This window comes from Trachurus japonicus, unplaced genomic scaffold (genome assembly GCF_045865225.1).
Source record: "Trachurus japonicus isolate A0001 unplaced genomic scaffold, Traja_1.0 AP030253.1".
Taxonomy (NCBI): Eukaryota; Metazoa; Chordata; class Actinopteri; order Carangiformes; family Carangidae; genus Trachurus; species Trachurus japonicus.
Genome location: NW_028220386.1, coordinates 69482 through 96779, shown reverse-complemented (window position 1 = coordinate 96779; position 27298 = coordinate 69482). Strand labels below are relative to the sequence as shown.

The following is a 27298-nucleotide window of genomic DNA, read 5'->3' as shown; positions in this document are numbered from 1 at the left end:
AGAATGATGTGCAAAATAGGCATAGACAACATAGCAACAGGTATTACAGCCCACATGCATTCATCATTGTATCATTGTAAGGATATACCATCTCAAGTTATCAATTAAACATTTGTTTATTAATCATTCATTAAACATTTTAAGCCCCATCATGATAGATATACAGACAGTGTTGCACTCATACTCAAAACATATTTTTTAGGATTCAAAGTGTAGCCTACCAAAAATGTTCTAAAATGTCCAACAAATATTATATTATTATTATTATTATTATTATTATAAAAATGTTTAAAAAGCAGTGGTGGCGCCTCAGTTCAACGCAGGTTGTCGGAGGCTGACGAAGCCCCAGTTTCCTCCGGACACGGGGCTGGCAGATATGCCACCGGTGGAGGGGGAGATGGCGGCCCTGACGTCGCTCGGTCCCGAGCGGGTCACGGCCAACCCTCGCTGCCCGGTGAAGGAGTGCCACAAGACGGACAGCCTGGTTTGTCGCACGTTCAATGCAGCTGCATGTGCGGCTCGCTCCGGGAACGCGCTGGCCATTTTGCTGGCAGCAATTCGGAAGACGGTCGGCCAAGAGGAGCAGGACACACTGAACCTCATTGAGGCGGCTCAGGTGAGTCACGCCCAGCTGACGCGGGATATGGGCATAGCTATGTCGTTGGCCGTGCTAGCACGCCGGCAGGTCTGGCTGGCGCAGACGACGTTGCCAGAGATGATCAGGAAGGAGCTCACTAACTTGCCTGTGGTGCCAGGCAGAGTGTTTCACCCCGATTCCCAGGGCTTGGTGGATAAGGCGGAGAAGTCCCGACGTACGAAGGACAGCATCCGGCGGACGTTCAGCAGGCACGGTGCTTCCAGTTACAGAGCTAGGGGCGCCCCCCTGCCTCCACCTCAGGTATCGTGGTCCCGTGCCTTCGACAGACGACAGGGCGCAGACATGGGGATTTCTGGGGAGACTGCTAGGCAGCCATCACAGCGCCAGCGGTACGGGTCCCGGTCGGGTCCAAGAGGGACGCCGCAGAAAAGACGCCCCCCCCAGAGGTCCAGGGCCTCAGGGGAGTGCCTGACGCTCCAGGGCCGGCCGTCGAGCCTGTTTCCCAGCTTCGCCTGGACAGCTGGGAAAAATCAGTTTCAGATCCGTGGGTTCTGTCCACCGTGGGGACAGGTTACCGGGTCCAGTTTCGACGGCGGCCCCCTCCCTTTACCGGGGTCCACATGACAGTGGTAAGGGATACAGTCCAGGCGCAGGTGTTGGCTGCGGAGGTCACGACCCTCCTTCAGAAGGAGGCGATCGTCAGGGTAGACTCCAGCGCACAGCACGCTGGGTTCTACTCCAAGTACTTTTTAACTCCGAAAAAAGATGGCACCCTGCGACCAATTTTAGACTTGAGGCACCTAAACAAATTTGTAAAGGTCCTCCCGTTCAAGATGTTGACGACGAGGCAGATTCTGCACACCATCGAGAAGGGGGAGTGGTTCACGTCCCTCGATCTGAAGGACGCCTATTTCCACGTCCCCATCTGCGAAAACCACTGGCCGTTCCTCCGGTTTGCATTCCAAGGGCAGGCCTATCAGTTCAGGGTCCTCCCCTTCGGCCTGTCACTGTCCCCCAGAGTGTTTACCAGGGTGGTGGCAGCGGCACTGTCTCCTTTGCAGGCAAAGGGCCTGAAAATATTGCCGTACCTGGACGACTGGCTGATCTGTGCCCCCAGTCGCAGTCAGGTGCTCCAGGACACGAAGGTGGTTATGGACCACGTTCAGGACCTGGGCTTCAAGGTAAATCTGAAAAAAAGCAATCTCGAACCTACACAACAGGCGGTGTTTCTGGGGCTACTTCTCGACTCCCTCACTATGACGGCCTCTCTCACTCCTCGGAGGGTCGGAAATCTGGTGGCCTTAGCGGAGCAGTTTCAGCCGGGCAGTTTCAGAGGCTGTTAGGGATGATTTCAGCGGCAGTGTCGGTGGTTCCCTTGGGCCTTCTCAGAGCTCGGCCTCTGCAGAGGTGGCTGAATGCCTTTGGTCTTCATCCGAAACGAGACAGACGGGTGAAGCTCAGGGTGACACGGCGGTTCGTCCAGGCACTGCACCCTTGGACGGACAAGGCCCTCTTGGCCGTGGGGGTCCCATTGGGGGATCTCCCTTCACGGCGAGCAGTAGTGTCCACAGACGCCTCCCTGACGGGCTGGGGTGCAGTCTGGGAAGGCAGGACGGTGAGGGGTGTATGGGGCCCACACTGGATGGGCCAACACATCAATTTGCTGGAGCTGAGGGCGGTCCACCTAGCGTTGATGGAGCTCCTCCCCTTTATCAGGGGCAGGCACGTTTTAGTGAGGTCGGACAACTCCTCTACGGTTTACCACATAAACCACCAAGGGGGAACCAGGTCTCTCCGGTGTCTCCAGGTGACCAGGAGGCTCCTGCTGTGGACGTTTCCCCGTCTAGCATCCCTCAGGGCGCTCTTAATTCCGGGGGTGGAGAATCTGGCGGCGGACCTCCTATCCAGGACCGGACCGCTCCCAGGCGAATGGCGACTACACCCGCAGGTTGTGGAGCGGCTCTGGTCCCAATTCGGCAGAGCACAGGTCGATCTCTTTGCGTCCGCAAGGACAGCCCACTGCGACCAGTGGTTGTCCCTGGAGTCTCAGGGGGCTCCCCTGGGAATAGATGCACTGTCTCACGAGTGGCCGACAGGCTTATTGTATGCTTTTCCCCCGTTTCCTCTGATCCCCCATGTCCTCCACAGAGTGGCCGCAGGACGTTACAGGGTTTTGCTGATAGCTCCCAGGTGGCCCGGGAGGCCCTGGTTTCCGGCTCTCCTCCAGCTGGTCCACGGCCAACCATGGCCCTTGCCGGTCAGGGCGGACCTGCTGTCCCAGGCAGAGGGTCAGGTCTGGCACCCCAGACCGGCGGTGCTGCAGTTGTGGGCTTGGCCGCTCAGCAGCCCCAGGCTGAGGAGCTAGACGAGGCAGTGTTGCATACTCTAAGGAGCGCTAGAGCTCCTTCCACACGGGCCAGTTACAGTCAGAAATGGAGAGTGTTCTCTGACTGGTGTCGCCAGCGGCAGGTGGACCCCTCCGCGTGCTCGGTGCACCTCGTCTTGCGCTTCCTGCAGTCCCTTTTGGACTCTGGGAAAGCTTCTAGCACTGTCAGGTTGTATTCAGTGGCTATTTCTGCTTTTCACGAGCTGGTCGGGGGCGCCTCAGTGGGGAGGCACCCCTTGGTCTCGCAGTTTGTTAGAGGAGCGCACCGTTTGCGTCCGGGCAGGGTGCTTAGGGCTCTGTCATGGGACCTCTCCCTGGTCTTGAGGTCACTGACTCGAGCCCCTTACGAACCGGTGGCGCAGGTGTAACAGATAGAAAAAGGAAACAACATATTTTGGTATTTTTTATTTTATTTTATTATTATTAATTCCACCAAAATCCATCACATGATGTGTTTTAGTTTATTTTCTCTTTAAATATGGATTATCAGCAATATAATTCAAGTTTTTGTGGATTTATTTTTGTATTTCTTTTATTTCTACAAATCTGAGCTTTTATTTTGAAAGTTTGAGGACATGACGGTGCGTAGCTTCCTTTCTCCCCAGTCTGCGCTGTCCCTCACTGGGAGAGGTATGTTGTTTTGCTCTGGGATTAACAAATCATATTTCTTGAGTTTAAATGCAAAATTAACGGAAGAATATTGGTGTACAAATGTTTCGAGATGTGTTTATGGAGGCCTTTGTGTAGTGGCGTGTTTTAAGAGCCATTTTGAGCGATAGAAGGAGAGTTTGTTTTGCTGAGACTTTTCCCTGTATATGTGTGCGTGAGTGAGCAAGTGCGTGTGTGTGTGTGGGTCGGTCCTCCATGTTGTAGCCTACATGCTCAATGTATTTTATTTTTTGTGTGTGTTAGGAGTTATGTGGAGAGGAGATGACCATTGCACTCACATTGTGTCTCATGTCACCGTCATGCAGGTGTGTGTTTGGCCGCCATGTTAGAAATGTTTGTTTACTTTACTGTGTGGAGAAATGTAGTAGTGAGTAGCCAGTCTGCGCTGTCCCTCACTGGGAGAGGAGTTATGTGGAGAGGAGATGACCATTGCACTCACATTGTGTCTCATGTCACCGTCATGCAGGAATAAAGTTGAATGTGAGAACCAGCCCCGTGTCCCCCGGTCACTGAATGAACGCAGAGTACTACACACGAACAGCGTAGTCGGGACCCTGCAGACCCGTCCCGGCTACACAGGCAGATCTGAAATCCCTGTCGCATAAGACCTTGTTCCTGCTGGCAATCTGCTCTGCCAAGAGAGTCAGTGAGTTGCATGCTCTGTCCACCAGTGAGCAGTGCCTACGATGGAAGGCTGACGACTCGGGGGTTTCATTGTGGCCTTTAAGCTGCGTTCCTGCCTAAGGTGGTAAACCCTCAGACAGTGAACCAGGTGACTGAAATAAGCTCATTCCAACCAGACCCGACTTCGGGGGAGGGGGACTTGGCCATGCGCACACTTTGCCCAGTGAGGGCATTGAGGGCCTACCTGGCGCGCACCAACCCGCTGAGACACCCACACTCACAACTGTTTGTCTGCTATGGGGGACACAAACGGGGGGCTGCTGTGTCTAAACAGCGCCTGTCACACTGGGTGGTAGACACTATCTCACAGGCGTATGAGGGGCTGGGTCTTCCAATACCTGGTACTCTGGTGGCACACTCGGTGAGGAGTGTGGCAACCTCCTGGGCTGCCCTGAAAGGTGTGCCCATGACAGAGATTTGTGCGGCGGCATCCTGGACCACCCCATGTACTTTTGCTCGGTTTTACAGGGTCAACGTGGCGGCGCCGGCTCCTTTGGGCGTGGCGGTGCTTTCTGCTGCTGGACGGAGCCAGGACAGGGTGGAGTCCTCAGTTCTGCACGACTTTGATGGTATGTGTCATCCAAGGTGAAGACCGTGGTGACGGTCTGAGTGAGGTCGAAATAGATCGTAAGTTATACCTATAACTATGGATCTATGAGACCGAACGATGACCGTCACCATTCTCTGTCGTTCAGAACCGGCTGAGGCGTTCCAGGCAGGAGGCGGAGGCGACGTCACCCGGAACCCCTTATAGGCTCGGGGCCGCGCCTCCTAACATTGACATTGTTGTCATAAGGTCTCGAGGATAGGTAGTAGGACGGGCATCATTCAAGGTGAAGACCGTGGTGACGGTCATCGTTCGGTCTCATAGATCCATAGTTATAGGTATAACTTACGTTACTACAGTTACAACACTAGCAGTTTTCATATGTTATAGTCAGAGGAATGGATTGGCACAAAGGCAAAACACCCCCAGTGTTCATACGAAGACACACAATGGAGGTTTATGAGGGATGCTGAAGTGTGTGGCGACGTGATGAACTGTATTAAAGATGTTTATGAAATATTATATTATTATTATTATAATAAAAATGTTTAAAAAGCAGTGGTTCCCATGGAGTCGCTGATGTTACTAGAACAAACCTGACTCTTAACATACATTTTCTGATTAAATCACAATTTCATCTGAAGCTCGTGCTAAAGTTGGTTTTGACCCACTTCATTAGAATATAAAATAACAAATCAAAGAATTTACCATGATTGACATTTGGTTCTATATCCTGTAGCCTCTATTTAGTAAATGTGTTTATGTGTTTCCTGAAAAGTGTCACTGATGTTAACACCCTCAGTGTTCAGATGAGTTCTCATGATCATGACATTCTTATGTTCTCAGGTGTTACGAGATGCAAAACATTTGAACTAGCTAAATAAAAAAGTAAGGCAACAATAAAAAAAAAAAAATAGTGTAGAAAATACTTTATTGCTTTATCACCAAGATGTAGTCTACACACAGCCAAGATGTGCAGCCAATGTGTTACTTACGGTACGTGATTTAAACAGCAGAAATATAGGCTAATGAATTAGTCTACTGTAGGATAAGACATACAGACTTCTGGTTTATCAAGTTCAACATCCAGCGTCTGAAATGCCTAGATTGTGATCTAATAAAAATAAAATATAAGACCACCGATATAAGTCTCATAAAAAATGTACAGTTGTGTTCAAAATAATAAGCAGTCCGACATCACTAGCAAGATAAACCACTGATTTTGTTAGAATTTCAACTTTTTTTTTTTCAACTTTTTCTAGAAGGTTTAGTAAAGGTATAGAAAACCAACAGACCCAACAGGCATAACGTGCATGCTGCTGATTCTGTGAAACTGAATCATTTACTGAAAGGGGCGTGTTCAAAAAAATAGCAGTGCCAAGTTCAATTATTGAGGTCATTGATTATGTGAAAAAAATAGGTGTTAAACAGGTGGCCCTTATTCAAGGATCAAGGCAACTGATGCTGCATGTGCTGGCTGTGCATTTGTCCCTGAAAAACAGAGTAAAATGGGTAGTTCAAGACACTGTTCAGAAGAAGAGCATTCTTTGATTAAGAAATTAATAAAAGAGGGGAAAACCTATAAAGAAGTGCAGAAAATGATAGGCTGTTCAGCTAAAATTATATCAAAGGCTTTAAAATGGCAGCCAAAACCAGAAAGGCGAGGAAGAAAAAGAAAAACGACTATTCGAATGGATCGGAGAATAACCAAAATGGCAAAGGCTCAGCCAATGATCAGCTCTAGAAGGATCAAAGAAAATCTAAGATTGCCTGTGAGTACTGTAACAATCAGATGACGTCTATGTGAAGCCAAGCTACCACCAAGAAGCCCCTGCAAAGTCCCATTGTTAAAAAAAATACATGTAATGAAGTGGTTACAATTTGCCAAATAACACATTGACTGGCCTAAAAAGAAATGGTGTAATATTTTGTGGATTGATGAGAGTAAGATTGTTCTTTTTGGGTCTAAGGGCCACAGACAGTTTGTCAGACGTCCTGCAAACACTGAATTCAAGCCACAGTACACAGTGAAGACGGTGAAGCATGGTGGTGCAAGCATCATGATATGGGGATGTTTCTCGTACTATGGTGTTGGTCCTATTTATCGCATACCAGGGATCATGGATCAGTTTGAGTACATCAGAATACTGAAGTAGTCATGTTGCCGTATACTGAAGAGGAAATGACCCCAAACAAGACAATGACCCCAAACACACCAGCAAGCGTGTAAAGAAAGATGTCAACACTGCTATTTTTTTTAACATTATATTTCTTGACTTTCTATAAATTATTATCAAATTAAATTACTTTTTCCAATTTTCTTGGTTTGAAATGGAATGTGCTGTGTCCCCAATGCAGTTGTGTTCCTTAAAATACAATTTATTTGAAGAATTTTGAGGTTTACTCACCTTTTTAAACACACTGCTATTATTATGAACATAACTGTATATATGGATACATAGCTTTACTCGAGAAAAGAGTATGTTTTTGTATAATAACCCTCCTTTCTTCACCAGTGCAAACAAGTAATTTGCAACATGTTTATCACAGTAGTGGACAGATACTGTGTCGCTACATGTAGCAACAGAGAATCATCATAAGAAAAGGACAGAGCTCTCAGTGAGTGTGTGTGGCTCTTAAAAGAGCCTTTGTTGTGTTGTTGAGGTAAAGACTTTAACCTCCGAAGCCGTACAGAGTGCGGCCCTGCCTCTTGAGAGCGTACACCACGTCCATGGCGGTGACCGTCTTCCTCTTGGCGTGCTCGGTGTAGGTGACGGCGTCGCGGATGACGTTCTCCAGGAAGACCTTCAACACACCGCGGGTCTCCTCGTAGATCAGACCGGAGATACGCTTGACTCCGCCGCGGCGAGCCAGACGGCGGATGGCGGGCTTGGTGATGCCCTGGATGTTATCACGGAGAACTTTACGGTGACGCTTGGCGCCTCCTTTACCGAGTCCCTTTCCTCCTTTTCCTCGACCACTCATCTTGTCAGTTCAGTAGATGTCTACTCAATGCTGCAGGCTCAGCGCGTCTGTCCTTTTCTACCCACTGTGGGTGGAGCTTGGTGAGCGGCGAGAGGGAGGAGCAGGACTCTGGAGGAGGAGGACGTGAGTGGACCAAGGCAGGAGGGAGGGAGAGAGAGAGGGGGGGGGGGGGGGTTAAAATAAAATAAGATAATGAAAATCATAAACAATAAAATTCTTTCAGAAAGCCTCAGAGATGTCCGCTGGCTAATTTCTCTCAACAGACTCCCAGTCAGAGCCATTGTGGAGTTGCTATGTTACTACAAAAAGATGCCCAATGCCCAACTGTTTCAGCGATGAAACCCAGACCCACCTCCTACTGGAATGTCACAGATCTCAACACGTATGGAACTCTATTAAACCTTTGGGACTTTCATTTGCCATAAACTTCAATTCTGTCACTTATGGACTCATCCAGGAAAATATACACACCCGAAACAAAAAAAACGTTTTCAACTCAACATCGCAATAATAACTCAAACTATGGACAACTAGATGCTCACTCACCTTAAAACAGATCTACATAGACGGCAATACAGTATTCAACAACATCATCACTGAACTCCGCAGAAGAAAAACCTTGGACAAACATAGCACTCTACCCTGGGACATTTTAAACCTATAAATTATTGTGTAAAAAATTCTATGCTTCTTTGTGGTTTTTGTGAACTGTTTTTTTTTTTTTTGCAATGATTCTTTGTAATATGTAAAAACCTTAAATAAATATATATTTTTTTTAAAAGTAAAATAAAATAAACAAAAAATAAATAAAGTGCTCATGAAATCCTTAGTGCCTGACACAAAAAGTTAATAAAACTACAAAAAACCTTGTAATATTCCTCCTTACAGCTCGTCCGCTGCAATTCAAGTGTCCTGAAGGCATATAGTCCAGAGTTTACTCAAAATTACGTAATTTAGGAAATTTTTACAGACTAAACAGTTCAGTGCGTGAACGTCAGAGTGCAATACAGGAATGTTCAGGCTGTAAAATGTCCTTATTGCAGTGAATGTGCAATAAGGAGGAAGATTACAAGGTTTTTGTGTAGTTTTATGGACTTTTTGTGTTTGGCACAATTGATTCTCCTATAAGGATTTGGTTGGACTACAAACCCCACTCCCGGGTCTCCAGATGCACTTTGAGGAATAAAAAAAACTACTCTGGAGTATTCATCAGCATGAGGGTGAGTCAATAATGACTGAATTTCAACTATTCCTTTAAGGTGCACATAACAATCCAGCAAGGACAAACCTTGCCCCAACTGGACAGATGCATGACATGCTGTGAAACGTCATACTTGATTCAGCTTGATGTTCTTGTGTTCAAGTACCACTCACAGTTGTGGACTGGGTTGTCGGCTACAGCTACATTATCACTGTCTGTACTGCAGTGCAACACTTGTATGCAAGATTTCATTAAACATCTGGATTTGTACAAGAAGAAGCTCCGTGTTCCACAACTTCTAAGTACTACTGCCAACCTTCCAGCTTTGTCAACCACCCTCGTGGCACCAACAACCTCCAACACTGTAAAACCAAATGTTTAGGATCTGAACACATTATTAAACACTTATCCGTAACACAGGAAAATGTATTTAGATTTTAAACACTATCCAAATGTGTTCAAACAAGCATTTAACAATGGAGATGACAGCGACACTACCAAATTATGTTAAATTGTATCAATTGATCTAGGGTGACATCAGGTAAATTGGGCCATCAGGTAAAATGAGCCATTTAAGGTTTGAGCCTCCAGCTTTTTAAGTTTTAACAGGCAATGGCTGTAAATTATTTCAAATTGTTGCTACCACTGTACTTGACAAAAAACAATTGATTTGAGTGGTCTCTGGTTGCTGTTGTGGGTGGGACAATGCTTTATATCCAGCCTGCTGAGGAGAAGTGTGCGAAAAGTGGCCTGGCAAACAAATTTCACTTGAAACTGATAAGGTTGATAACTCCGTAAAAAAACAGATATACAATAAAAAATGTGATTTATAATACACATTGTGATTCCCCCCATTGGATAGAATGTAAAGTTCTTGCTAAGCTTACTTATTTTTAATTTAAATGCATTTTTTGTGGGTGGCTCAATTTACCTTAAGAAGCCAGCAGCCGCCAAGTCCCCCAAGAAGGCCAAGAAACCTGCAGCGGCGGGGGGTGCAGTACAAAATACGTAGTCAGTCTTGAATCAATGGGACAACATTATGGTGGGGTGAGGGCAAGGTGCTGTGCTGTCATAAAGTTTCTAATTATGTCCCATAAGCCGTCCTCCCTCCTGTGAAGGTCCAACAAGGCGGAAGCAGCCTTTTCCATGCTTACAAGGTTTAAGAATTCATTCAACCATTTCAACATGTTAAAACAGTCGGGGTTTCTAACTTTCCAGTTCATTAGTATTGTACGTTTAGTTGTAAGACAAGCAAGTGAGACAATTTTTTGCGCAATTAAAGAGTTCATGCCAGACGGTTGGACACCTAACAGGCATGTGGCTGGAAAAAGATTCAGTTCAATATTTAAAATTTGGGACAATGTGTCTCTGACTGCATCCCAAAAGGCCTTGACATCAGGACAAAACAGGAGGGAGTGGCCCAGGGTGCCTACTTGCCCACACCCATGCCAGCATAGATGTGATACAGAGTTATCCATTTTGTTTAGCTTGTAAGGCGTGATATAGGCCCTATGTAAGATTTTAAAGTTGATAATCCTAAAACGTGCACATTTGGTAAAAGATACAGAGCTATTCCAGATTCTGTCCCATTCCTGCTGGGAAAGTGAGATACCTAAGTCTTCCTCCCATCTTGACTGAGCCCTAATGTTGGTGTTAGAGGAGGATAGGAGTAATAATTTATAAATGCCTGAGACCAGACCTTTTCCACCCACAAGTTTGCCTTGAGCTGGAGATAGGAGAGGAAACTTGAGTTATTCATGTTAAATTTCGATAGCATTTCAGAGAAAGGTATCATGGTGTTATCCTTCACAATTTGCCCTAATGTGTGCAATCCACAATTTTTCATAGCAGAGATACCCTCAGATCCTGTTGGCACATTTTTTGTACCATCTGATTTTTAATTTGGCTGTCATTTTGGCTGTGATCATGCTAGAATGTTCGTAGGTTGCAGAGAGGTGGCTTTTGCAAGGTACACCGTGCTCCTAAAAGATCTCCTGTCTGCACCTTATAGTTCTCTGTTTATCGCGTTGGCACCTCTTCTCCTGATATGGACAAAAAATGTCCCCATAGAGATCCATTGAAAATCGCAAAAACCCACACGTTTTCACCTGGGGGTTATGTTGTCCTAGAAAAATATTTTTTATATTTTCATGGTTTAATTCACATCAGGGGAAGTCAAAGTATAGGTTTATGGGTGATTTTTGAAATATCACTTCATATTACCGTGAGGACGCGGCTCCGAAGTCCGGGGCATTCTCTCCGGCCGGCCCCGCCATATCTGCTGCCGGGGTGAAGCTACTCGCGCTGCCCCGGTGGACTCACCGACCCCCCAGCTGCAGCTGGTCCGTGCTGGGGGGGATCGAGCTGAGGGATTACATCCGCCTGATGATGCAGGAAGTGATTTGGTCTCTGATTTTCACCAGATTTAACTTTTTATCAAAATTTGCCCAGCTAATCCATTTTTTTCTCATTTTCTTAGTCCAAAATTTGCGCTGCAATAATCGAATACGTGGACGCGCGTGCCCGATGATGCGCGTGCATTCGTGTGTGGGGGGGTCCGTGTGGGTGTCCTGGTGCAGTGGGACTTGACTGGAGTTGAAATATTATCATCATCTGCAAGCAGCAGCTGTAAAACCAGAACCAGTCCCAGAAGCTCCAGGCCCGGAGAACCAGAGAGGGGGCCCTGCCAGAGCGCTCCCCAGGAATGGTGCATCGCCGCCCGGGTAAAATACGTGAGGGAGAGGGCTGGATGATTTGACGCTTTTTTCAAAACTCCGATCTAAAATATCAGATTATACCACTTTCCCTTGGTCGATTGAGGTCCAGTAAAAAGTATGATGGTCTTTTAACTCTCCTCTAGCCATGTGTGTATTATGATGTCATGTTTTTTACACAGAAAGTCACGTGATCATGCCTTTTAACCGACATGTCACAAAACAGTAAAACGGTAAAATGAAAAAAAAAGCTCCAGCAAACTTTAAGCAAACAAATCAATGTTGGCCCTGTTCAAAGGCAGACATATGACATATGACTCATAATAGTTGGAGTAAATAAAATTATTTTTTAAATATTTATTTTATTGCAGTTTTTCAACATTTTTATGACGAATATTAGCGGTCCCTCACTAAAACAGGCCATGAAAGGGTTAAATTATAAAAAATATTGATGAAATTACACATCATTCATTAGAAGACAACAAAAAAAAAAAAATTGTAATACCTATTTTTACTTTGACGTGGTGTGTGTTTGAAAAATTGTACATTTTTTGTACCATATCAGGACAACGTTAGTGATTTTTAACAGGATCTGAGGGTTAAAGGGAGGCCGCCTGCTGAAATAAGAGGGTTACTCCATAGTGGGCAGGAGGGAAGAGAACTCCCCACAATGCCTAGCCTTCTATGCACAAGCTTTACTATGCCAATGGAGCACCTAATTATTGGATTGTCTATGCCAGCCATATTTATTTTATTTTCATTTAGGACAGTACCATAATGATGGCAGGGATATATGTTTATTATGATCTTTAATTATCTGTTCCTCTAACCAATCCCAATTTGGCTTACAGGTTTTAGTGCTATAGCCCCATACAATGGGAAATCTGGCATTGTATGCAAGATAATATAAATACATATCAAGAACACTTGGACCTCCTTTACTCTTCAGCATGGACATCTTTTTATAACTGATTCTAGGTTTTTTATTCGTCCATAAAAATGTAGAGAATATAGATTGTATATCTTTAAACCAATATTGAGGGAATTGAAGGGGAATAGATGATATTACATGGGCTAGTCTCGGCAGAGCATTCATTTTTAATATGTCTACCCTGCCCCATAATGACAAGGGTAAAGTTGACCATCTTTTCAAATCTTCTTTAATTATTTTAAGTAAAGCTGGAAACTGGGTCAGAGTAAAGTGTTCTAAACCATTTCATACATACCTGACCAAACCCAAATCTAGATAAAATATTAAATAAATATGGCCATTCTATTCTATCAAAGGCTTTCTCAGCGTCCAGCGATATTGCCATCGCTGGACGCTGAAGTGAGCCTGCTCTGTGCATTACATGAAACAGTCTTCTCATGTTGTTAGCAGACTGGCGGCCAGCTATAAATCCCACCTGGTCCAGGTTTACAAGAGAGGGAACTACTTTTTCCAGGCGAGGAACAAGGAGCTTTGCAAACACTTTGTAGTCATTGTTTAAGAGACTTAAAGGCCTATAATTGCCCATTAATTGATGACAGTGGCGTCCCTAGGCTAAAACCTTTTTTTTTTTTTTTTTTTTTTTTAAGATCACATCCTCAAACTACGGTTATCTTATGTTGATGCTTCGATAAAACAGTGTTTTTGGACAGGTTTGAGTAACAATTAATTATATTTTTAAAAAGCCACTACTTTGGCTTTGGCACACAAGTGGTTAACACCTCCAGGTCGCACTTGACGTCATTCACCCAAAACAGCAGCGCATTTAACTTGACAACAAATACCTGACAGCAGGCAGGTTTGACAACAGCAAGCTGCAGCTGTCTTTTGGTAGCTAGTAGCAGCTAAAGTGTATCAAGATGCCACAAAAAAGATTTCCATGTTTTCCCCCAAAGGTGGTCAGCAATCAAAAAGGTAATGGGAATAGAAATTATGTAAAAATGTATATTTCGAAAAGAGTGTTGCAGCTGGAACTACAAGAGGGTAGTAGCTAACGTTAGCTAGCTAGCAGCTAGTTGATATTGCTCTGGTTGATATTACATGAGAAAAAAGCAATCTGTAATTATTGGCATCTGTAAATGCAATTGTAGGGTGTGAGAATTGTGTACCTAGAAATAACTAAGTTTGGGCTTCTTCTAGAGGGGAAAGTTGCTGAAGTTAATGTGCTATAACATCGAACCATCTTGTTTATTTTCTTTTTCATGCATGATAGCAGCTAGTTAGCAGACAGGGATCCCGCACAGCCTGCCTCTTTTACTGTAGCTGCTAATGTGTTAAATGGAAACACAATGTGTTGTTACGTAGCTAGCTAATGTCAGTACATAGAACTAAATTCAAAATGGGTCATTCATTTGATGATCTGTGGATTGCATCGTTTTCACCTTTTTCACCAATGATGGAGAATGTCTCTATGCCTAAAAAATTTCGGCGCGCGCTCTGCGCGCGCATATATTGCATGTGTCACTCTTCCGGGCTAAGCCCTGGATGTGTCAAAATCCTAGAGACGCCCCTGATTGATGATCTACATCTAGAAAAGATTAAAACTTTGGAGAAGGGGGAAGAGGAAGAGAAGGGTCGTGTGGTTCCTGAAGCGCGCCTGGCCGCGTCCACAGCTCGGCTTTAATTAAGGGGGAGACACCCCCCATTCAGGGAGTGACGTCACATCCAGCTGAATGTGATTCCCTCGTTAAGCCAAAGACGGTTTATAAACCAAGACCTTTCATGACGAGTCAGCTTCCTGTATGCATGTCACGTGGGCTTCTGCACGGCCACGCCCCTTTAGAGAGACCAGAGGCAGTTTGGAGTGTATTGATTCCTATGGGACAATTTAATGTGAACACCGATTATGATCGGGCCTTTCTCCCCACGGTCACTGAAGCAAATTTTGGACTCATTTTTCACAAGCCACATCTCTTCTGAACAGTTTGACACCAAAATGGTAATTTTCAGACGGAGAGATCCGGAGAAAATCCACTTTGTTCAAGACCTGTCTCTGTCTCTACGACACACTCTCGCGAGATTTGGCACAGATCTCCTAGGCAACGTCAAACAAACGGCCGCGAACTCCCGTGAAAATGATTTAAATTATTTTTGGCATGCTAAATATTACTGTTAGTAGTGTAAATATTTAATGTTATCATAAGAAAATAAAAATATCTCACTTTCATCTACCTACAAATTGTATAAATCCACACACACGTTCACAGACGAGGTGGGGTGACGGTTGGCCACGCCCATTTAGAGAGACAGGAAGTGTATACCATTTCATATCATTGGAGCAGCCGCTCATGGAGTATCTTTCCATTTATTGAATATCTTTGGTTAAGCCGCCGCTGCCAGTAGACGCAACATACTGTCAGTCAGTCACCCATGTCTTTTCTTATGGATATTATTGACAATTTGGAAAAAGACAAAAACTTACTGAAAAATACTCAAACTTCAATAGGATTTTTACTGCATTGATGCAAAGTAAAACTACTTCATATTAATGTGGAGTAGTTATTAGTTAAACATTACATACTCAATTCATCCAATCCATTTTTATTTATATAGCACATTTTCAACACAAACGTTTACCAAGGGTGCTGCACAGTCATCAAAGACATACAAAATATTCAATTCATCATTTATAACACAAATACTCATTAGTATGTCTAGTTTACTTACAAATGTTTTACTCATTGATAAGCACTAACTGTATTCATAAACTACATACTAATGAGTATTCATGCATTAGAAATGAACAATTCACTATTTATTAATGCTTAATAGTGTGTACTTGTTATCATAAATTGAACAAAGACAGAATCGATGGAGACCTCCAGATGTCTACAGCAGCTGTTTCCTCTACCAGTTTGTCCTCACATCATCCAGTGCTCCAGCTCTCTCTCTCTGCAGCCTGATGTGTTTAAGGCTAAGACCCTGTCTTGTCCTAATGTGTGTGGCTGTGTCACTCTATGAAGCTTCTCAAGCTCAATCACTGAAATATAAATAGCATTTTTCTTTTGCAGCTTTCAGGAGTTGTAGAATATCATTGATCCAGACAGTCCACAGAGACGTGTCACTTTCCTTTCTATTGTTATAGATGTGTCTGCCTGTCTTATGTGACGACCTGCTTATCATACTAAAAGGAGCAGCACACATCCCTCCACAGCATTTATATACAAACAATCAAAACCATTCTCACCTGCCCCAGAACAACATTGTCAGGCTGATGCAAAGCACTTAGTATAATAAAAGGAGAACATGAATCCTCCAGAGCATTTACATGCCTTGATCAACAAGCTGCTACAAGGAAAAAAATGACTATTGCAACATACACTACTGACAAAAAGTTACAGATATTTGACAAGAATATCGCTATAAAGACTTTATGCTACAGTGATATTCCATCATGAGAGTCTTTTAAGTAGAAGGATGTAATGGTCATTTCTTTATCTCAAACAAAGCTAACAACAGTGGTGGCTATAGCACAACAAACATCTCAGTGTCTCAATAACTTGATCAGTTTGACCAAAGTGTTGTCTTGGTCTCATGATGTCAACATGCAACATGGTGGAGAGGAGAGGGAGAAGAGGACTGTATACAAATGATCATTGAACCAGAACATTTAGTGGTTCAATGACAATTGAAGCACTAAATCAAACAGTGCTTGTGATTTTTGTGGTTAATCACCTTGTTAGAGAACAGCATGTTATTCAATAAGGACTGAAACATTGAACATGCATTCTAAAAGTTTAGAGAAGGTTAAATGAAGTTGACCTGTAAACGTTATAGTGCATTTTAGGTGCATTCTGAAATGTGATTTATATCCTAACTTTTGAGTAGCCTAGTCGTATAAGGAAGGAAACCTAATCAAAAAGTGTCGAGACTGTTTATTCAAAAATGATAAGACAAAATTATGACTGAGTTGTGATATGTTGAATATTTCAATATAAAAGTATCTTAATAGTAATGAATGTATTGTATTGTGAGAGTGCAGGAGCTGCTCTTTGTGAGTGAGTGTGTGGCTCTTAAAAGAGCCTTTGTGTGTTTTTCAGCAGAAGCAGCAGCAGTTTACTTCTTGGCGGGCTTCTCGGTCTTCTTGGGCAGCAGCACCGCCTGGATGTTGGGCAGCACGCCGCCCTGAGCGATGGTGACTCCGCCCAGGAGTTTGTTGAGCTCCTCGTCGTTGCGGACGGCCAGCTGCAGGTGACGGGGGATGATCCTGGTCTTCTTGTTGTCGCGGGCAGCGTTTCCAGCCAGCTCCAGGATCTCAGCGGTCAGGTACTCGAGCACAGCCGCCAGGTAGACGGGGGCTCCGGCTCCCACACGCTGAGCGTAGTTTCCTTTACGCAGCAGCCTGTGGACACGGCCCACGGGGAACTGGAGCCCGGCACGGGAGGAGCGGGTCTTGGCCTTAGCGCGGGCTTTGCCTCCGGTTTTTCCACGTCCACTCATTTTGCAGTAGCTCTGTATGACAGACAGTCAGAGAAAGTGAGGAGCAGACACACACAGCCTCGGTTAAATGAGCGCGGAAAGCGCGGGACGGTCGGTGAAGGACCAATCAGAGGAGAGGCCGCTGTGTCCTCCAATGAGCAGCCGACGCTCAGGCGGGGGAGGCGGGGAGGGTCTCTCCTCTGGGCGGTGCCGAGCTCCAGGAGCCCAGGACCACCAATCAGGACCCGGGACCCGGAGCGGCGTCACCGAGGCTCAGCCGGTCCCACGCTTTAAGAGCCGAGGCGCCGTGGGTCGAGTCATTGACTTTTCTCCTGCTCAGAGAAACAACTCGTAGTCTACCATGGCAAGAACCAAGCAGACCGCTCGTAAATCCACCGGAGGCAAAGCCCCCAGGAAGCAGCTGGCCACCAAGGCTGCCCGCAAGAGCGCCCCGGCCACCGGCGGCGTCAAGAAGCCTCACCGCTACAGGCCCGGTACCGTGGCTCTCAGGGAGATCCGTCGCTACCAGAAATCCACCGAGCTGCTGATCCGCAAGCTGCCCTTCCAGCGCCTGGTCAGGGAGATCGCTCAGGACTTCAAGACCGACCTGCGCTTCCAGAGCTCGGCCGTCATGGCTCTGCAGGAGGCCAGCGAGGCTTACCTGGTGGGTCTGTTCGAGGACACCAACCTGTGCGCCATCCACGCCAAGAGAGTCACCATCATGCCCAAAGACATCCAGCTGGCCCGCCGCATCCGCGGAGAGAGAGCTTAGAGTGCTACCTCCTCTCACCTCAATAACGGCTCTTTTCAGAGCCACCAACCTCTACTCTAACAGCAAAGTCCTCTGCTCTCCTTACTCGTTCTTTGTGTGTTTTTTTTTATTGTGCTGATCAATAACATAACTCACTCTTATACACAGTATAAAGACCCCAACCCCCCCATCAGCGGTCTCTTCATGGTCATACTATAACGGCTGTCTTGGAAAAATATGCTTTTTCATAATTTTGGTGATAAAATATATTGCAAATAACTCCACTGTTAGCCTATATAAGTCCAAAATCACCCCACCCATCAATACAACAGCTGTTGTGTAATAATACTGTATAAAGAAAAATAGCCTCAATAGCTTGGTTGGTAGACTTTCAAAAAACAGCTATTATCAGCTCTTTATATGGTGAAGAGGTGGTGGTCATATAGTAGTTCTAACTTGTCAAGTTTTTTCACCACTAGAGGGGGCAGAAGGCCCAGATGAATGCAAATCCAGTAAGACTCGGAGAGACAGAACGTTTCAAGATGTTGCTGTGTTGAGACTTAAACCCCTATATTAAACAGTCCGCCTGGATTTATTTTATAGCTGTTAAAGTGTCATACAATCTGCTATGTGCTTTTGTCCCTTTTTTCAAGACTACTTCTTTCAACATCCAGCAGTTGTTTTGCTTTACTGTATCATAATGGTGTTATAACAGGATGTAATAACAGAAAAACACAAAAAACAGAATTGAATTTTTAGAAGTTTTTTACTGAAAAGCACTCGGAATATATATGAATAAAAGAATTTGAATGTGCAAAATGAACAATGAACTGTAAACACACAAAAATAACAAAAAAAACAAGCATGTAAAGTTTGGCCCAGTAGTTATATATTTTAGGCCTCTTTCTTTCAAGTCAGTCCAGGCATTTTTAGCCCTGGTGGTACTGCAGGAAGCAGTTCCTGTCCAGCTGTAAGCAGAGTCCTACATTGCACTGCTGACACTTCCATGGAGTGCTCCTCTTGCAGACAGTGCACTGCTTTCTTCCCATGCTTGCCCTCTGCCTCTTCTCCCTGTTATCACCAACACAAGTGGGGATAGGAAAGTGTCCTTGACTCTGGGGCTCAGGCTTGTTAGCAACACCGATGAGCTGAGCAACGAGCTCCTCCTGGAAGGCCTGGCGCGTCTGGGGTTTCTGCTGCCTGCTGCTGCACAGCTCTTTGTGGATGACGAAGCTGTTGGTCACCGCAATGTCCAGAAGATGCTGGAAGACCGTCATGTTCCATCTTCTTGTTTTGCGATGGACGGAATTCGTTCCCAGCATCTGATCTGATGTGTCCACTCCCCCCATGTACTTATTGTACTCCATCACAGCTGTCGGTCTGGAGACGGGGACCCTCTCCAGAAGGCCGTCTTCATTCCTTTTCCAGCGGAGCACTGTGTCCCCGCTGTAGACAGAGTGCACGGTGGTACAGAGGGAGACCTCACGTGTGTCCATCCACTTGACATATAAAAGGCCCCCGTCCCTGATCCACCGAATGGAGCCTCTTGGGGACTTTTTGTGCAGGCCATTTTCCAGCGTCGATGGAACTCCCACTCTGCCCTGCCTGTAGGTGCCACATGCACCAAACCCCTGCTCTCTCAGGTGTTGGAAGAGGGCAGGGCTGGTGTAGAAGTTGTCACAATAGACAATATAACCTGAACCCAGGTAGTCTTTGTTCACCAGTGTTGAAACAACATCAAAAGACAGCCCCTTCCCTGATGAAAACCTTGACTTTCCTGTGTACAGTCTGAAGTCAACTGTGTAGCCGTTCACATCAGCCAAAACAAAGAATTTCAGTCCCCACTTAGTGGGCTTGGCTTTCATATACTGCTTGATGGATAATCTTGCTTTGGTAGCAACCATCCTTTCATCGACTGATACATTCTGCTTTGGGTGGTAGTTGCTCATGCAGCGATTCCTCAGCATGTCAAGGAGAGGTCTGACCCAGTGAATTATATCATACTCCTCTGTGCCCCTTTTTTCATCATTGGCTGCGTCTTCCACAGGATCACTCATATAGAGGTTGGTTGTGATGGCGGCAAACCGGTCTCTGGACATCACAGTGGCAGGAAAAGCAACATGAAAAATTGTCTTTTTCCTCCAAAAGTCCGTCATTTTGGGGAAATTGCACACTGCCATGTAAAGCAATAACCCAAGGAACTTTATCAGTTCTTCAGGGGTGAGCTCTCTCCAGGCAAATCTTTTGCCCTTTTCCCTATTCTTTGCTGCGTTTTTGTTGGTATTTGCACACAACAGTCGCAGGACCTCAGCATCAAAAAAACTCGAAAAGATTTCCCGAGGTGATTGTGCAGTGTCGAGAGGAGGTTGAACACCGGGAATTCTTTTAGGTCTGAACCTCGGAGGTGTAGGGACAGCATTGTCCGGTTCTGCCTCTGATTTCCAAGCCAGTGGACCATGTGGTGACCGGCTGTGAGGGGCATCACCACCGGCTCCACGGTCTTGCCCACGCACAGGACTTCGGCTTCGATCGCGGCTGGCACAGACCTCTGGTCCTTCTCCAGCAGATATCCTAGGAATAAAAGATCAGATCAGATTCATCCCAAAGAAAATTCTAGACAACAGCAGTAGAATAAAAAAGTAATAAATATGACACAAGTATTTACAATCACAATATAAGTGAGACTACTTCAGTAAAATCAATAGAGTAAGGTAATATTCCACATGATATTGTTTGGAACCAGCAGAATAATAGGCTATTTATTTGAAAGAGCCACTAGGATGTAGTCTTATGTTTGAGATTGGAATGAGAATATCGAAATGAAGTCTTTTGTTTTAGTGAAAGCAACCAAGAGAACAAGAAGCAAAGAGAGAAGCAGTCGAAAGAGAAACATCAACAGTAGCCTAAACAAACTTGAATAAACTTAATTAGCCTACTTACCCAGATTCAGACGAATCTTCTCCATCCCTGAATCTGCTGGGCACTATTTTCTTCCTGGGCGACCTCGCCGACATGTCCGCTGTGAAAGAAAAAAAAACAAAAAGAAAAACTGACGCTGAGAAACACGGCAAAATACAGCGAAAATACAGCAAACAAGATAAAAACACAGTTCAAAAAGGCAAAACCACACACAACAAGTAACACACAATCACAACACACCATGAAAAACACGCCAAAATACACTAAAAGTCCGATAATCACCAGTCAAAACAGCTCAGTCACTCTCTCTCCCTCCTCTCTCTCAGTCTTGGACTTTTCCCGGGGCTGCTGTGACGCTGTGTACGGGATTACCGTAATGAACCACATATCACTGAAAAGCGCAAGAAACCGTTGGAATATTTTCGATTGCGCAAACATTTCAAGAGTTACGGTAATGAAAAAAAAAGTTGGAAAATCCTGTCGGCGGCGACAGGTTCGCTGTTAAAGTTACATAGCCTACCGCTCATGTCAGTGACTTGCTCAAGCAGATTTCTCAAGCTTTGTTTTTTCCTTTTTTTTTTTTTTTAAATATATTTATTTAAGGTTTAACATATTACAAAAACATATTATACAGATACAAAGGGCAGTTCACAAAAGATTACGAAGAAGCATAGAGTAGGCTACACAGCATAAACAAAGCAAGGTTCATAACAGATTTTTTTTTTTTTTTTTTTTTTTACATACAATAAATTATAAGTTTAAAATGTCCCAAGGTAGATTGTTGTGTTTGTCCAATGTTTTTCTTCTACGGAGTTCAGTGATGATATTGTTGAATACTTGAGTGCTGTCTATGTAGATCTGTTTGAGAGTGAGTGAGCATCTGGTTGTCCATAGTTTATGGGTTATTATGGCGATGATGAGTTGAAAAAGTTCTTTCTGTTTGGGGTGTATATTTTCCTGAATGAGTCCATATGTAACAGAGTTGAAGTTTATTGTAAATGAAAATCCCAAAGGTTTAACATAATTCCATACTTGTTGTGATCTGAAGCATTCCAATAAAAGATGAGTCTGAGTTTCATCGCTGATACATCCGGGCATTGGGCATTTCTTTGTAGTGACATAACAACTCCAGGACACTGGGAGTCTGTTGAGTGATATCAGCCAGCGGACATCTCTGAGGCTTTCTGAGAGGAGTTTATTATTTATGATTTTAATTATCTTGAAGTTTTCTATAATTGAAATACATTTATAATTAATATCGTTTCCATATCTATGATCATTAATTTTATTAAAGATATATTTTTTTGGATCTGCTTCCCAGTTTATGTTCAAATGTTTATGTTCGTCTTGGAAGTCAGAAAAAATTAATTTGAAGAATGGTATCTTATGTCTGCCTCTACCTCTTTTTTTTTGCCAGGAGAAAAGAGGTCCAAGCCATGGAGCACTCCGAGAGATGGCCGCTGATATGATTTTAACAAAAGTAACATTCAAAGAAATAAACAAATCAACTGCTCCCAAACCACCTAGATCTCTATTTTTAAATAAGAGGTCTCGTTTTGTGACTTCTCTTGTGGTTCCCCATACAAAGTTAACACACTGTTTATTCATTTTCTTTAAAATTTCAGGAGATGGAGGGAAGATACTTGAGAGGAAAAGCAATTTAGATAATATATGTGTTTTCATAATGTTAATTCTTGTTTTATAGCTTGTATTTTTATTTTGCCATTTATTTATTTCATCTTTTACTATATTTAATTTTTCCTCCCAATTATTTTCACTGCAATTTTTGTTACAAAAAGTTATGCCTAGGATTTTTATTTCTTGCTTAATCTGAACATTCAAGGATTTTTTTTTTGAGTCATCTCTATCCAAACACCTTCACTTTTGTTATGATTTAATTTGGCACCGGACGCTAATTCATACAAATTTAAATGATTACATAGTATGTCCATTTCTAATTGAATTTTTATCAGGACAGTAACATCATCAGCATATGCAATGGCTTTGACATGATGTGTTTGGTTTACATACGTTCCAGAAATCAATGGTTCACAATTTATTTTTTTTATAAGAGGGCTTATGGCTAGAACATACAGGGCAGCACTCAAACCCTGTTTGACTCCTCTATCTACAGAAAAAGGGTCCGTCAAAAAACCATTAACATTAACACAAACATTTGATTCAAGATACAGACATTTAATTATATTGATAAATTCCAAGGGGAAACCATACTTACTCATTACAGACCATAAATAATTTCTAGATATGTAGTCGAAAGCTTTCTTTTGGTCTAAGCTCAAGATGTAAAAATCTTTAGTTTGGGATGAGTAGATTAATTCTCTTAGTGTGCATAGGTTGTCCCACATTAGTCGACCTTTTATTGCACATGTTTGTTCTTTGTCTAATGGCGCATTTCCACTAGCACAGCTCGGCTCGATACGGCTCGGCTCGGCACGGCTCGGCTCGGTTTGGTTGTGTTTCCATTACTGAGTATGATTTTATCTAGTACATCATTTAATCTATTCATAATTATTTTTGCTAAGATTTTGTAGTCTGTGTTCATTATAGTTAAATGTCTGTAATTATTTATATCACATTCATCATCTTTTTTGTACAATAAACATAGAACACCATCATAAAAGGATTTACCAAATTTATGTTTTTCTATTCCTTCATTGAACATTTCAGTTAGAAGGTTTAGAATATCATCTAGATATAGCTGATAAAATTCACTAGAGAGTCCGTCAGGACCAGGGCTTTTACCAGTGTTTAGCTGTTGTATTGCTTCATTGACTTCTTCTTTCTGTATAAGGCCTAAAAGTGGTTTAAAAATGTCAGATGGATATTTAGTAGTTTCTTCAAGTAAAATAGATATACAATCATTGTCTATGTCAACATTTTTATATGAAGTTGAACACGTATCTCTGATCACCCGTCTCTTTTCTTTTTCAGTGAAGAATTCATTACCCTGTTGATCATGAATAGATTTTAAAATTTTTTTTTTTTTTTTTTTCTGTGCAGAGTTAATGGCATAGGATAAATTACCCATATTATTTATATCTATGTTTTTACAGATGCCAAATAATAATTCTTTATTCAGATTATCTATTTCTCTTTTCAGTTCAAGTATCTTATCATCATCTTCAGAAGTCTTCTGTGCTATTTGTTTAAGGTTAATATATTGTTCAACAAGGGAATTATATTTCTTGTTTTTATTGATTTCTTTGCATTTAAATTTGAAGAAATCTTTCAATCTACTTTTCAATAACTCCCAAAGTTCAATATGTGAATTAGTGAGAATATCTAATTGTAAGATTGTTTTTAGTTCAGTTCTAAAATTAAATCATGATTTGTCAAACATTGGGTATTTAATTTCCAGAATCCTCTAGGGGTAGAGGTATCTGAAGATATATTTATTTTTACCAACAAGTGATCAGAGAAATGATTCAACACAGTATCATATTGATTAACTTTAAAATGAGAAGAGATATAAATCCTATCTATACGTGTTTTCGTTTTAGAGTCAAAACGTGTATAACAAAAACCTTGGGGATTTACATATCGACAGGAATCAATTAGATTGTAATCAGAACAGAGATCTCGTAATAATTTACCTTCTTTTGACAATTTAAAAGTATTATGACTGTATTCATCGTTGGAATCAGTAACAGTATTAAAATCACCACACAAAATAGTCTTATAGCCTACTGTAAGGAGTTCCTTCAGTCTGTTAAACAGTTGCATTTTTTTGGAAACCTGTGGAGCAGTATACACATTTATAATACGTAGTTTTTCACCAGAATAGAAACAATCGATAATAAGAAGTCTTCCTGGGATTATATCTCTTCTTCTAATTATGTCAACATCATGGGATTTGAATAAAATTCCTATACCATCAGCTTTATTTTCTCCTATTGATATAACACATTTCCCCTTATTCCATAGTTTCGATACATCGTTTACGTCTTCAATGGTGTTCAGTCTCAGTTCTTGAAGACAAAGAAAATCAAAGTCTGTATTTAATAAATAGTTTATCTTCTGTTGTCTAAAAACATTTGATTGGATTCCTCGAGCATTCCAGGTGGCAATCTTTAGATAGCTCATGAGGAAGGGGGAGGTATAGGATCACGGAGAAGGGTTATCATTTAATCGCTTTTCATCACTCTTTAAAGAGACTTTCGCTTTTCTTCTCTTTTTTTTATCTTTATATGGTGACTCATTGTCTTGATCAAGTAAAATGGGAGCAGAAAAGTCTGGACTACTTGAAGAGTCTGATGTTTTGGTTTCTGAAGATTCTGAGAGAGGAGAGCTGCAGGCTTGTGCAGCAGGTAGACGGGGCGGGCTGAAGTCTGAGCTCTGGCTCTCGCTCGCACTCTCATATTGAACATCATTGTCTATATCGTCGTCATTATTGTCACCATCAGTTTCATTATTATCATTGCTAGAATTATTTAAGGCTTCGCTATATTCATCGTCGCTAGGATCATTGGGCAAGATCTCACCTGAAGGAGGGTAGAGAGCTACGCTTTGAGAGAGAGGCTGAGAGGAATCAGACGACTCAGAGCCGGATTGAAGAGGAGGACCAGGACCAGACTGCCGAGAAGGATCAGGACCAGGACCAGACTGCCGAGGAGGGGCAGGGCCAGACTGTCGAGGAGGGGCAGGGCCAGACTGCCGAGGAGGATCAGGACCAGGACCAGACTGCCGAGGAGGGGCAGGGCCAGACTGTCGAGGAGGGGCAGGGCCAGACTGCCGAGGAGGGGCAGGACCAGACTGCCGAGGAGGGGCAGGGCCAGACTGTCGAGGAGGGGCAGGACCAGACTGCCGAGGAGGGACAGGACCAGAACCGGACTGCCGAGGAGGGGCAGAGTCAGGACCAGGTCAGGGGGGGTCAGCGCTGATATCGGATCGAGGTGGAGGAGCGCCAGTTCCAGGGAGAGATGAAGCAGAACTCTGGACAGAGTTGGACTGATGATGACCTGCATCAGAATCAGGATCGGCTGTCACCTGATTTACTGATGGGTTCATGCCTGTGCGAGTCTGCTTGGATCTTGAAGCATATGAGGATGGGCAGCTGAAGAAGGTGTGGCCAATGTTACCACACAAGTTACACAGGCTCTTGTTGGAGCAGTCTTTAGCCTTGTGACCGAGGTTGTTGCATTTCCAACACCTGACTGTGGTACATTGTTTGACCTGATGGTCAGGGGAATGGCAGATGAAACAGTGAGTGGTTTGTCCAGGGTAGATGATACGTCCATTATAGGGACCCATGGAGATGGAGGTGGGAATTTGTTTCATTTGTCCATTTGGACCCTTGTGGGTTTTTATTTTATATTTACGGATTCCGTACCAGATGCCGAATTTGTCAAGTGGTTTGTTTTTTTGAATTATGTCACAGAATCTGCTTAGATATACTTCGACATCTTGGTCGGGTATTCTGCCGGTCCAGAACTTGACAATAATTGTCATCTCATCGATTAACACAGAAGATTCAATAGACCAATCAATCCATTTTGGATCATTGGATTTTGTAGACTGAATTTCTAAAAAGCGGCGCAGAGGCGCTTCATGGAAGAAACACAGTTCAAAGTCTCTTTTGTTGGGGAGAGCGATAAAGGAGTAGATATCAGTGGCACTAACCCAACATGACTCAAAGAGCAGGGACTCTCCAGCAAAGTCTCTGCTCGGAGGTTCGCCAGTGCCGGTATATTTCAGCCAGAGCCACCACTGGCCGAATCTGGAGGAGTACGAGGAGCCGCCAAGAGGAGCCATCTGGCCTCTAACCCCGAGGGGCGCGTGGGATGTGGATGGAGCACCAGGGCCGGCTCTAGCCATTTTGGTGCCCTAGGCGAGATTACTCTCAGGCGCCCCCCCCAACAATGATCATAATGATCATAACGATATCATAGCAGTGTATTTCTATGTTGACCCTGAGATACACAACTTGCACAACAATCAGTAAAATTGCATTGAGTATATCCTGGGTGAAGACATGAAAAAATTAGTCTCTTCACAATCATGAGAACAAACTGTTGTGGTGCTTGAAATGGGTATACGAAAGTCTGGGCTTCACAAAAGCAGTGGAATATACTGTATGATATAAGGTGATAAGTGTAGAAAAAAAATTGTGAAATAGCTTTTTTAAATGTTAGGCCTAACTGTCATTCTCACCAAATGTCTCAAATGTGGGATAACAGAAGCTAAATATTGACTTCACGTTACATTTCAAACTTCATGAGATGTGTGTAGCCCTAAATGAGAAATTTTCTCCAAATAAATAGACAAAAAACACACAAAATGTACAATATTTAGCCTATATAATGTACCCTATATGTGTTGTCACTGTGGTACTGTTTGAGAGGTAAAAAAAACAACAACAACAACAAAAAAACTAGTTTGATAGCTCAGCAGGTCTGAATACAGAGCTGGAGCTGTGG

General features: G+C 43.5%; 3 protein-coding genes and 1 pseudogene across 3 annotated transcripts; 2 read left to right on the top strand and 2 right to left on the bottom strand.

Annotated features, from left to right (window-relative positions):
* Window positions 1-376: 376 nt before the first annotated feature.
* LOC146960534 (uncharacterized) lies at window positions 377-2963 on the top strand (annotated as a pseudogene).
* Window positions 2964-7512: 4549 nt separating this feature from the next.
* On the bottom strand, window positions 7513-7911 carry LOC146960533 (histone H4). Its single transcript, XM_085772296.1, has one exon. It carries the CDS (start codon window positions 7867-7869, stop codon window positions 7558-7560), a length of 312 nt encoding a protein of 103 aa, XP_085628422.1. The 5' UTR covers window positions 7870-7911; the 3' UTR covers window positions 7513-7557.
* Window positions 7912-16777: 8866 nt separating this feature from the next.
* Window positions 16778-17217, bottom strand: LOC146960532 (histone H2A-like). Its single transcript, XM_085772301.1, has one exon. The coding sequence runs from the start codon at window positions 17210-17212 to the stop codon at window positions 16829-16831; it is 384 nt and encodes a 127-aa protein (XP_085628427.1). The 5' UTR covers window positions 17213-17217; the 3' UTR covers window positions 16778-16828.
* Window positions 17218-17525: 308 nt separating this feature from the next.
* On the top strand, window positions 17526-17980 carry LOC146960531 (histone H3). The gene has a single exon (XM_085772299.1). It carries the CDS (start codon window positions 17553-17555, stop codon window positions 17961-17963), a length of 411 nt encoding a protein of 136 aa, XP_085628425.1. The 5' UTR covers window positions 17526-17552; the 3' UTR covers window positions 17964-17980.
* The last annotated feature ends 9318 nt before the right edge of the window (window positions 17981-27298 follow it).

Excerpts from the sequence above, each read along its gene's own strand:
- LOC146960532 (XM_085772301.1), bottom strand. The coding sequence starts at position 17,212 with ATGAGTGGACGTGGAAAAACCGGAGGCAAAGCCCGCGCTAAGGCCAAG.
- LOC146960531 (XM_085772299.1), top strand. The coding sequence starts at position 17,553 with ATGGCAAGAACCAAGCAGACCGCTCGTAAATCCACCGGAGGCAAAGCC.
- LOC146960533 (XM_085772296.1), bottom strand. The coding sequence starts at position 7,869 with ATGAGTGGTCGAGGAAAAGGAGGAAAGGGACTCGGTAAAGGAGGCGCC.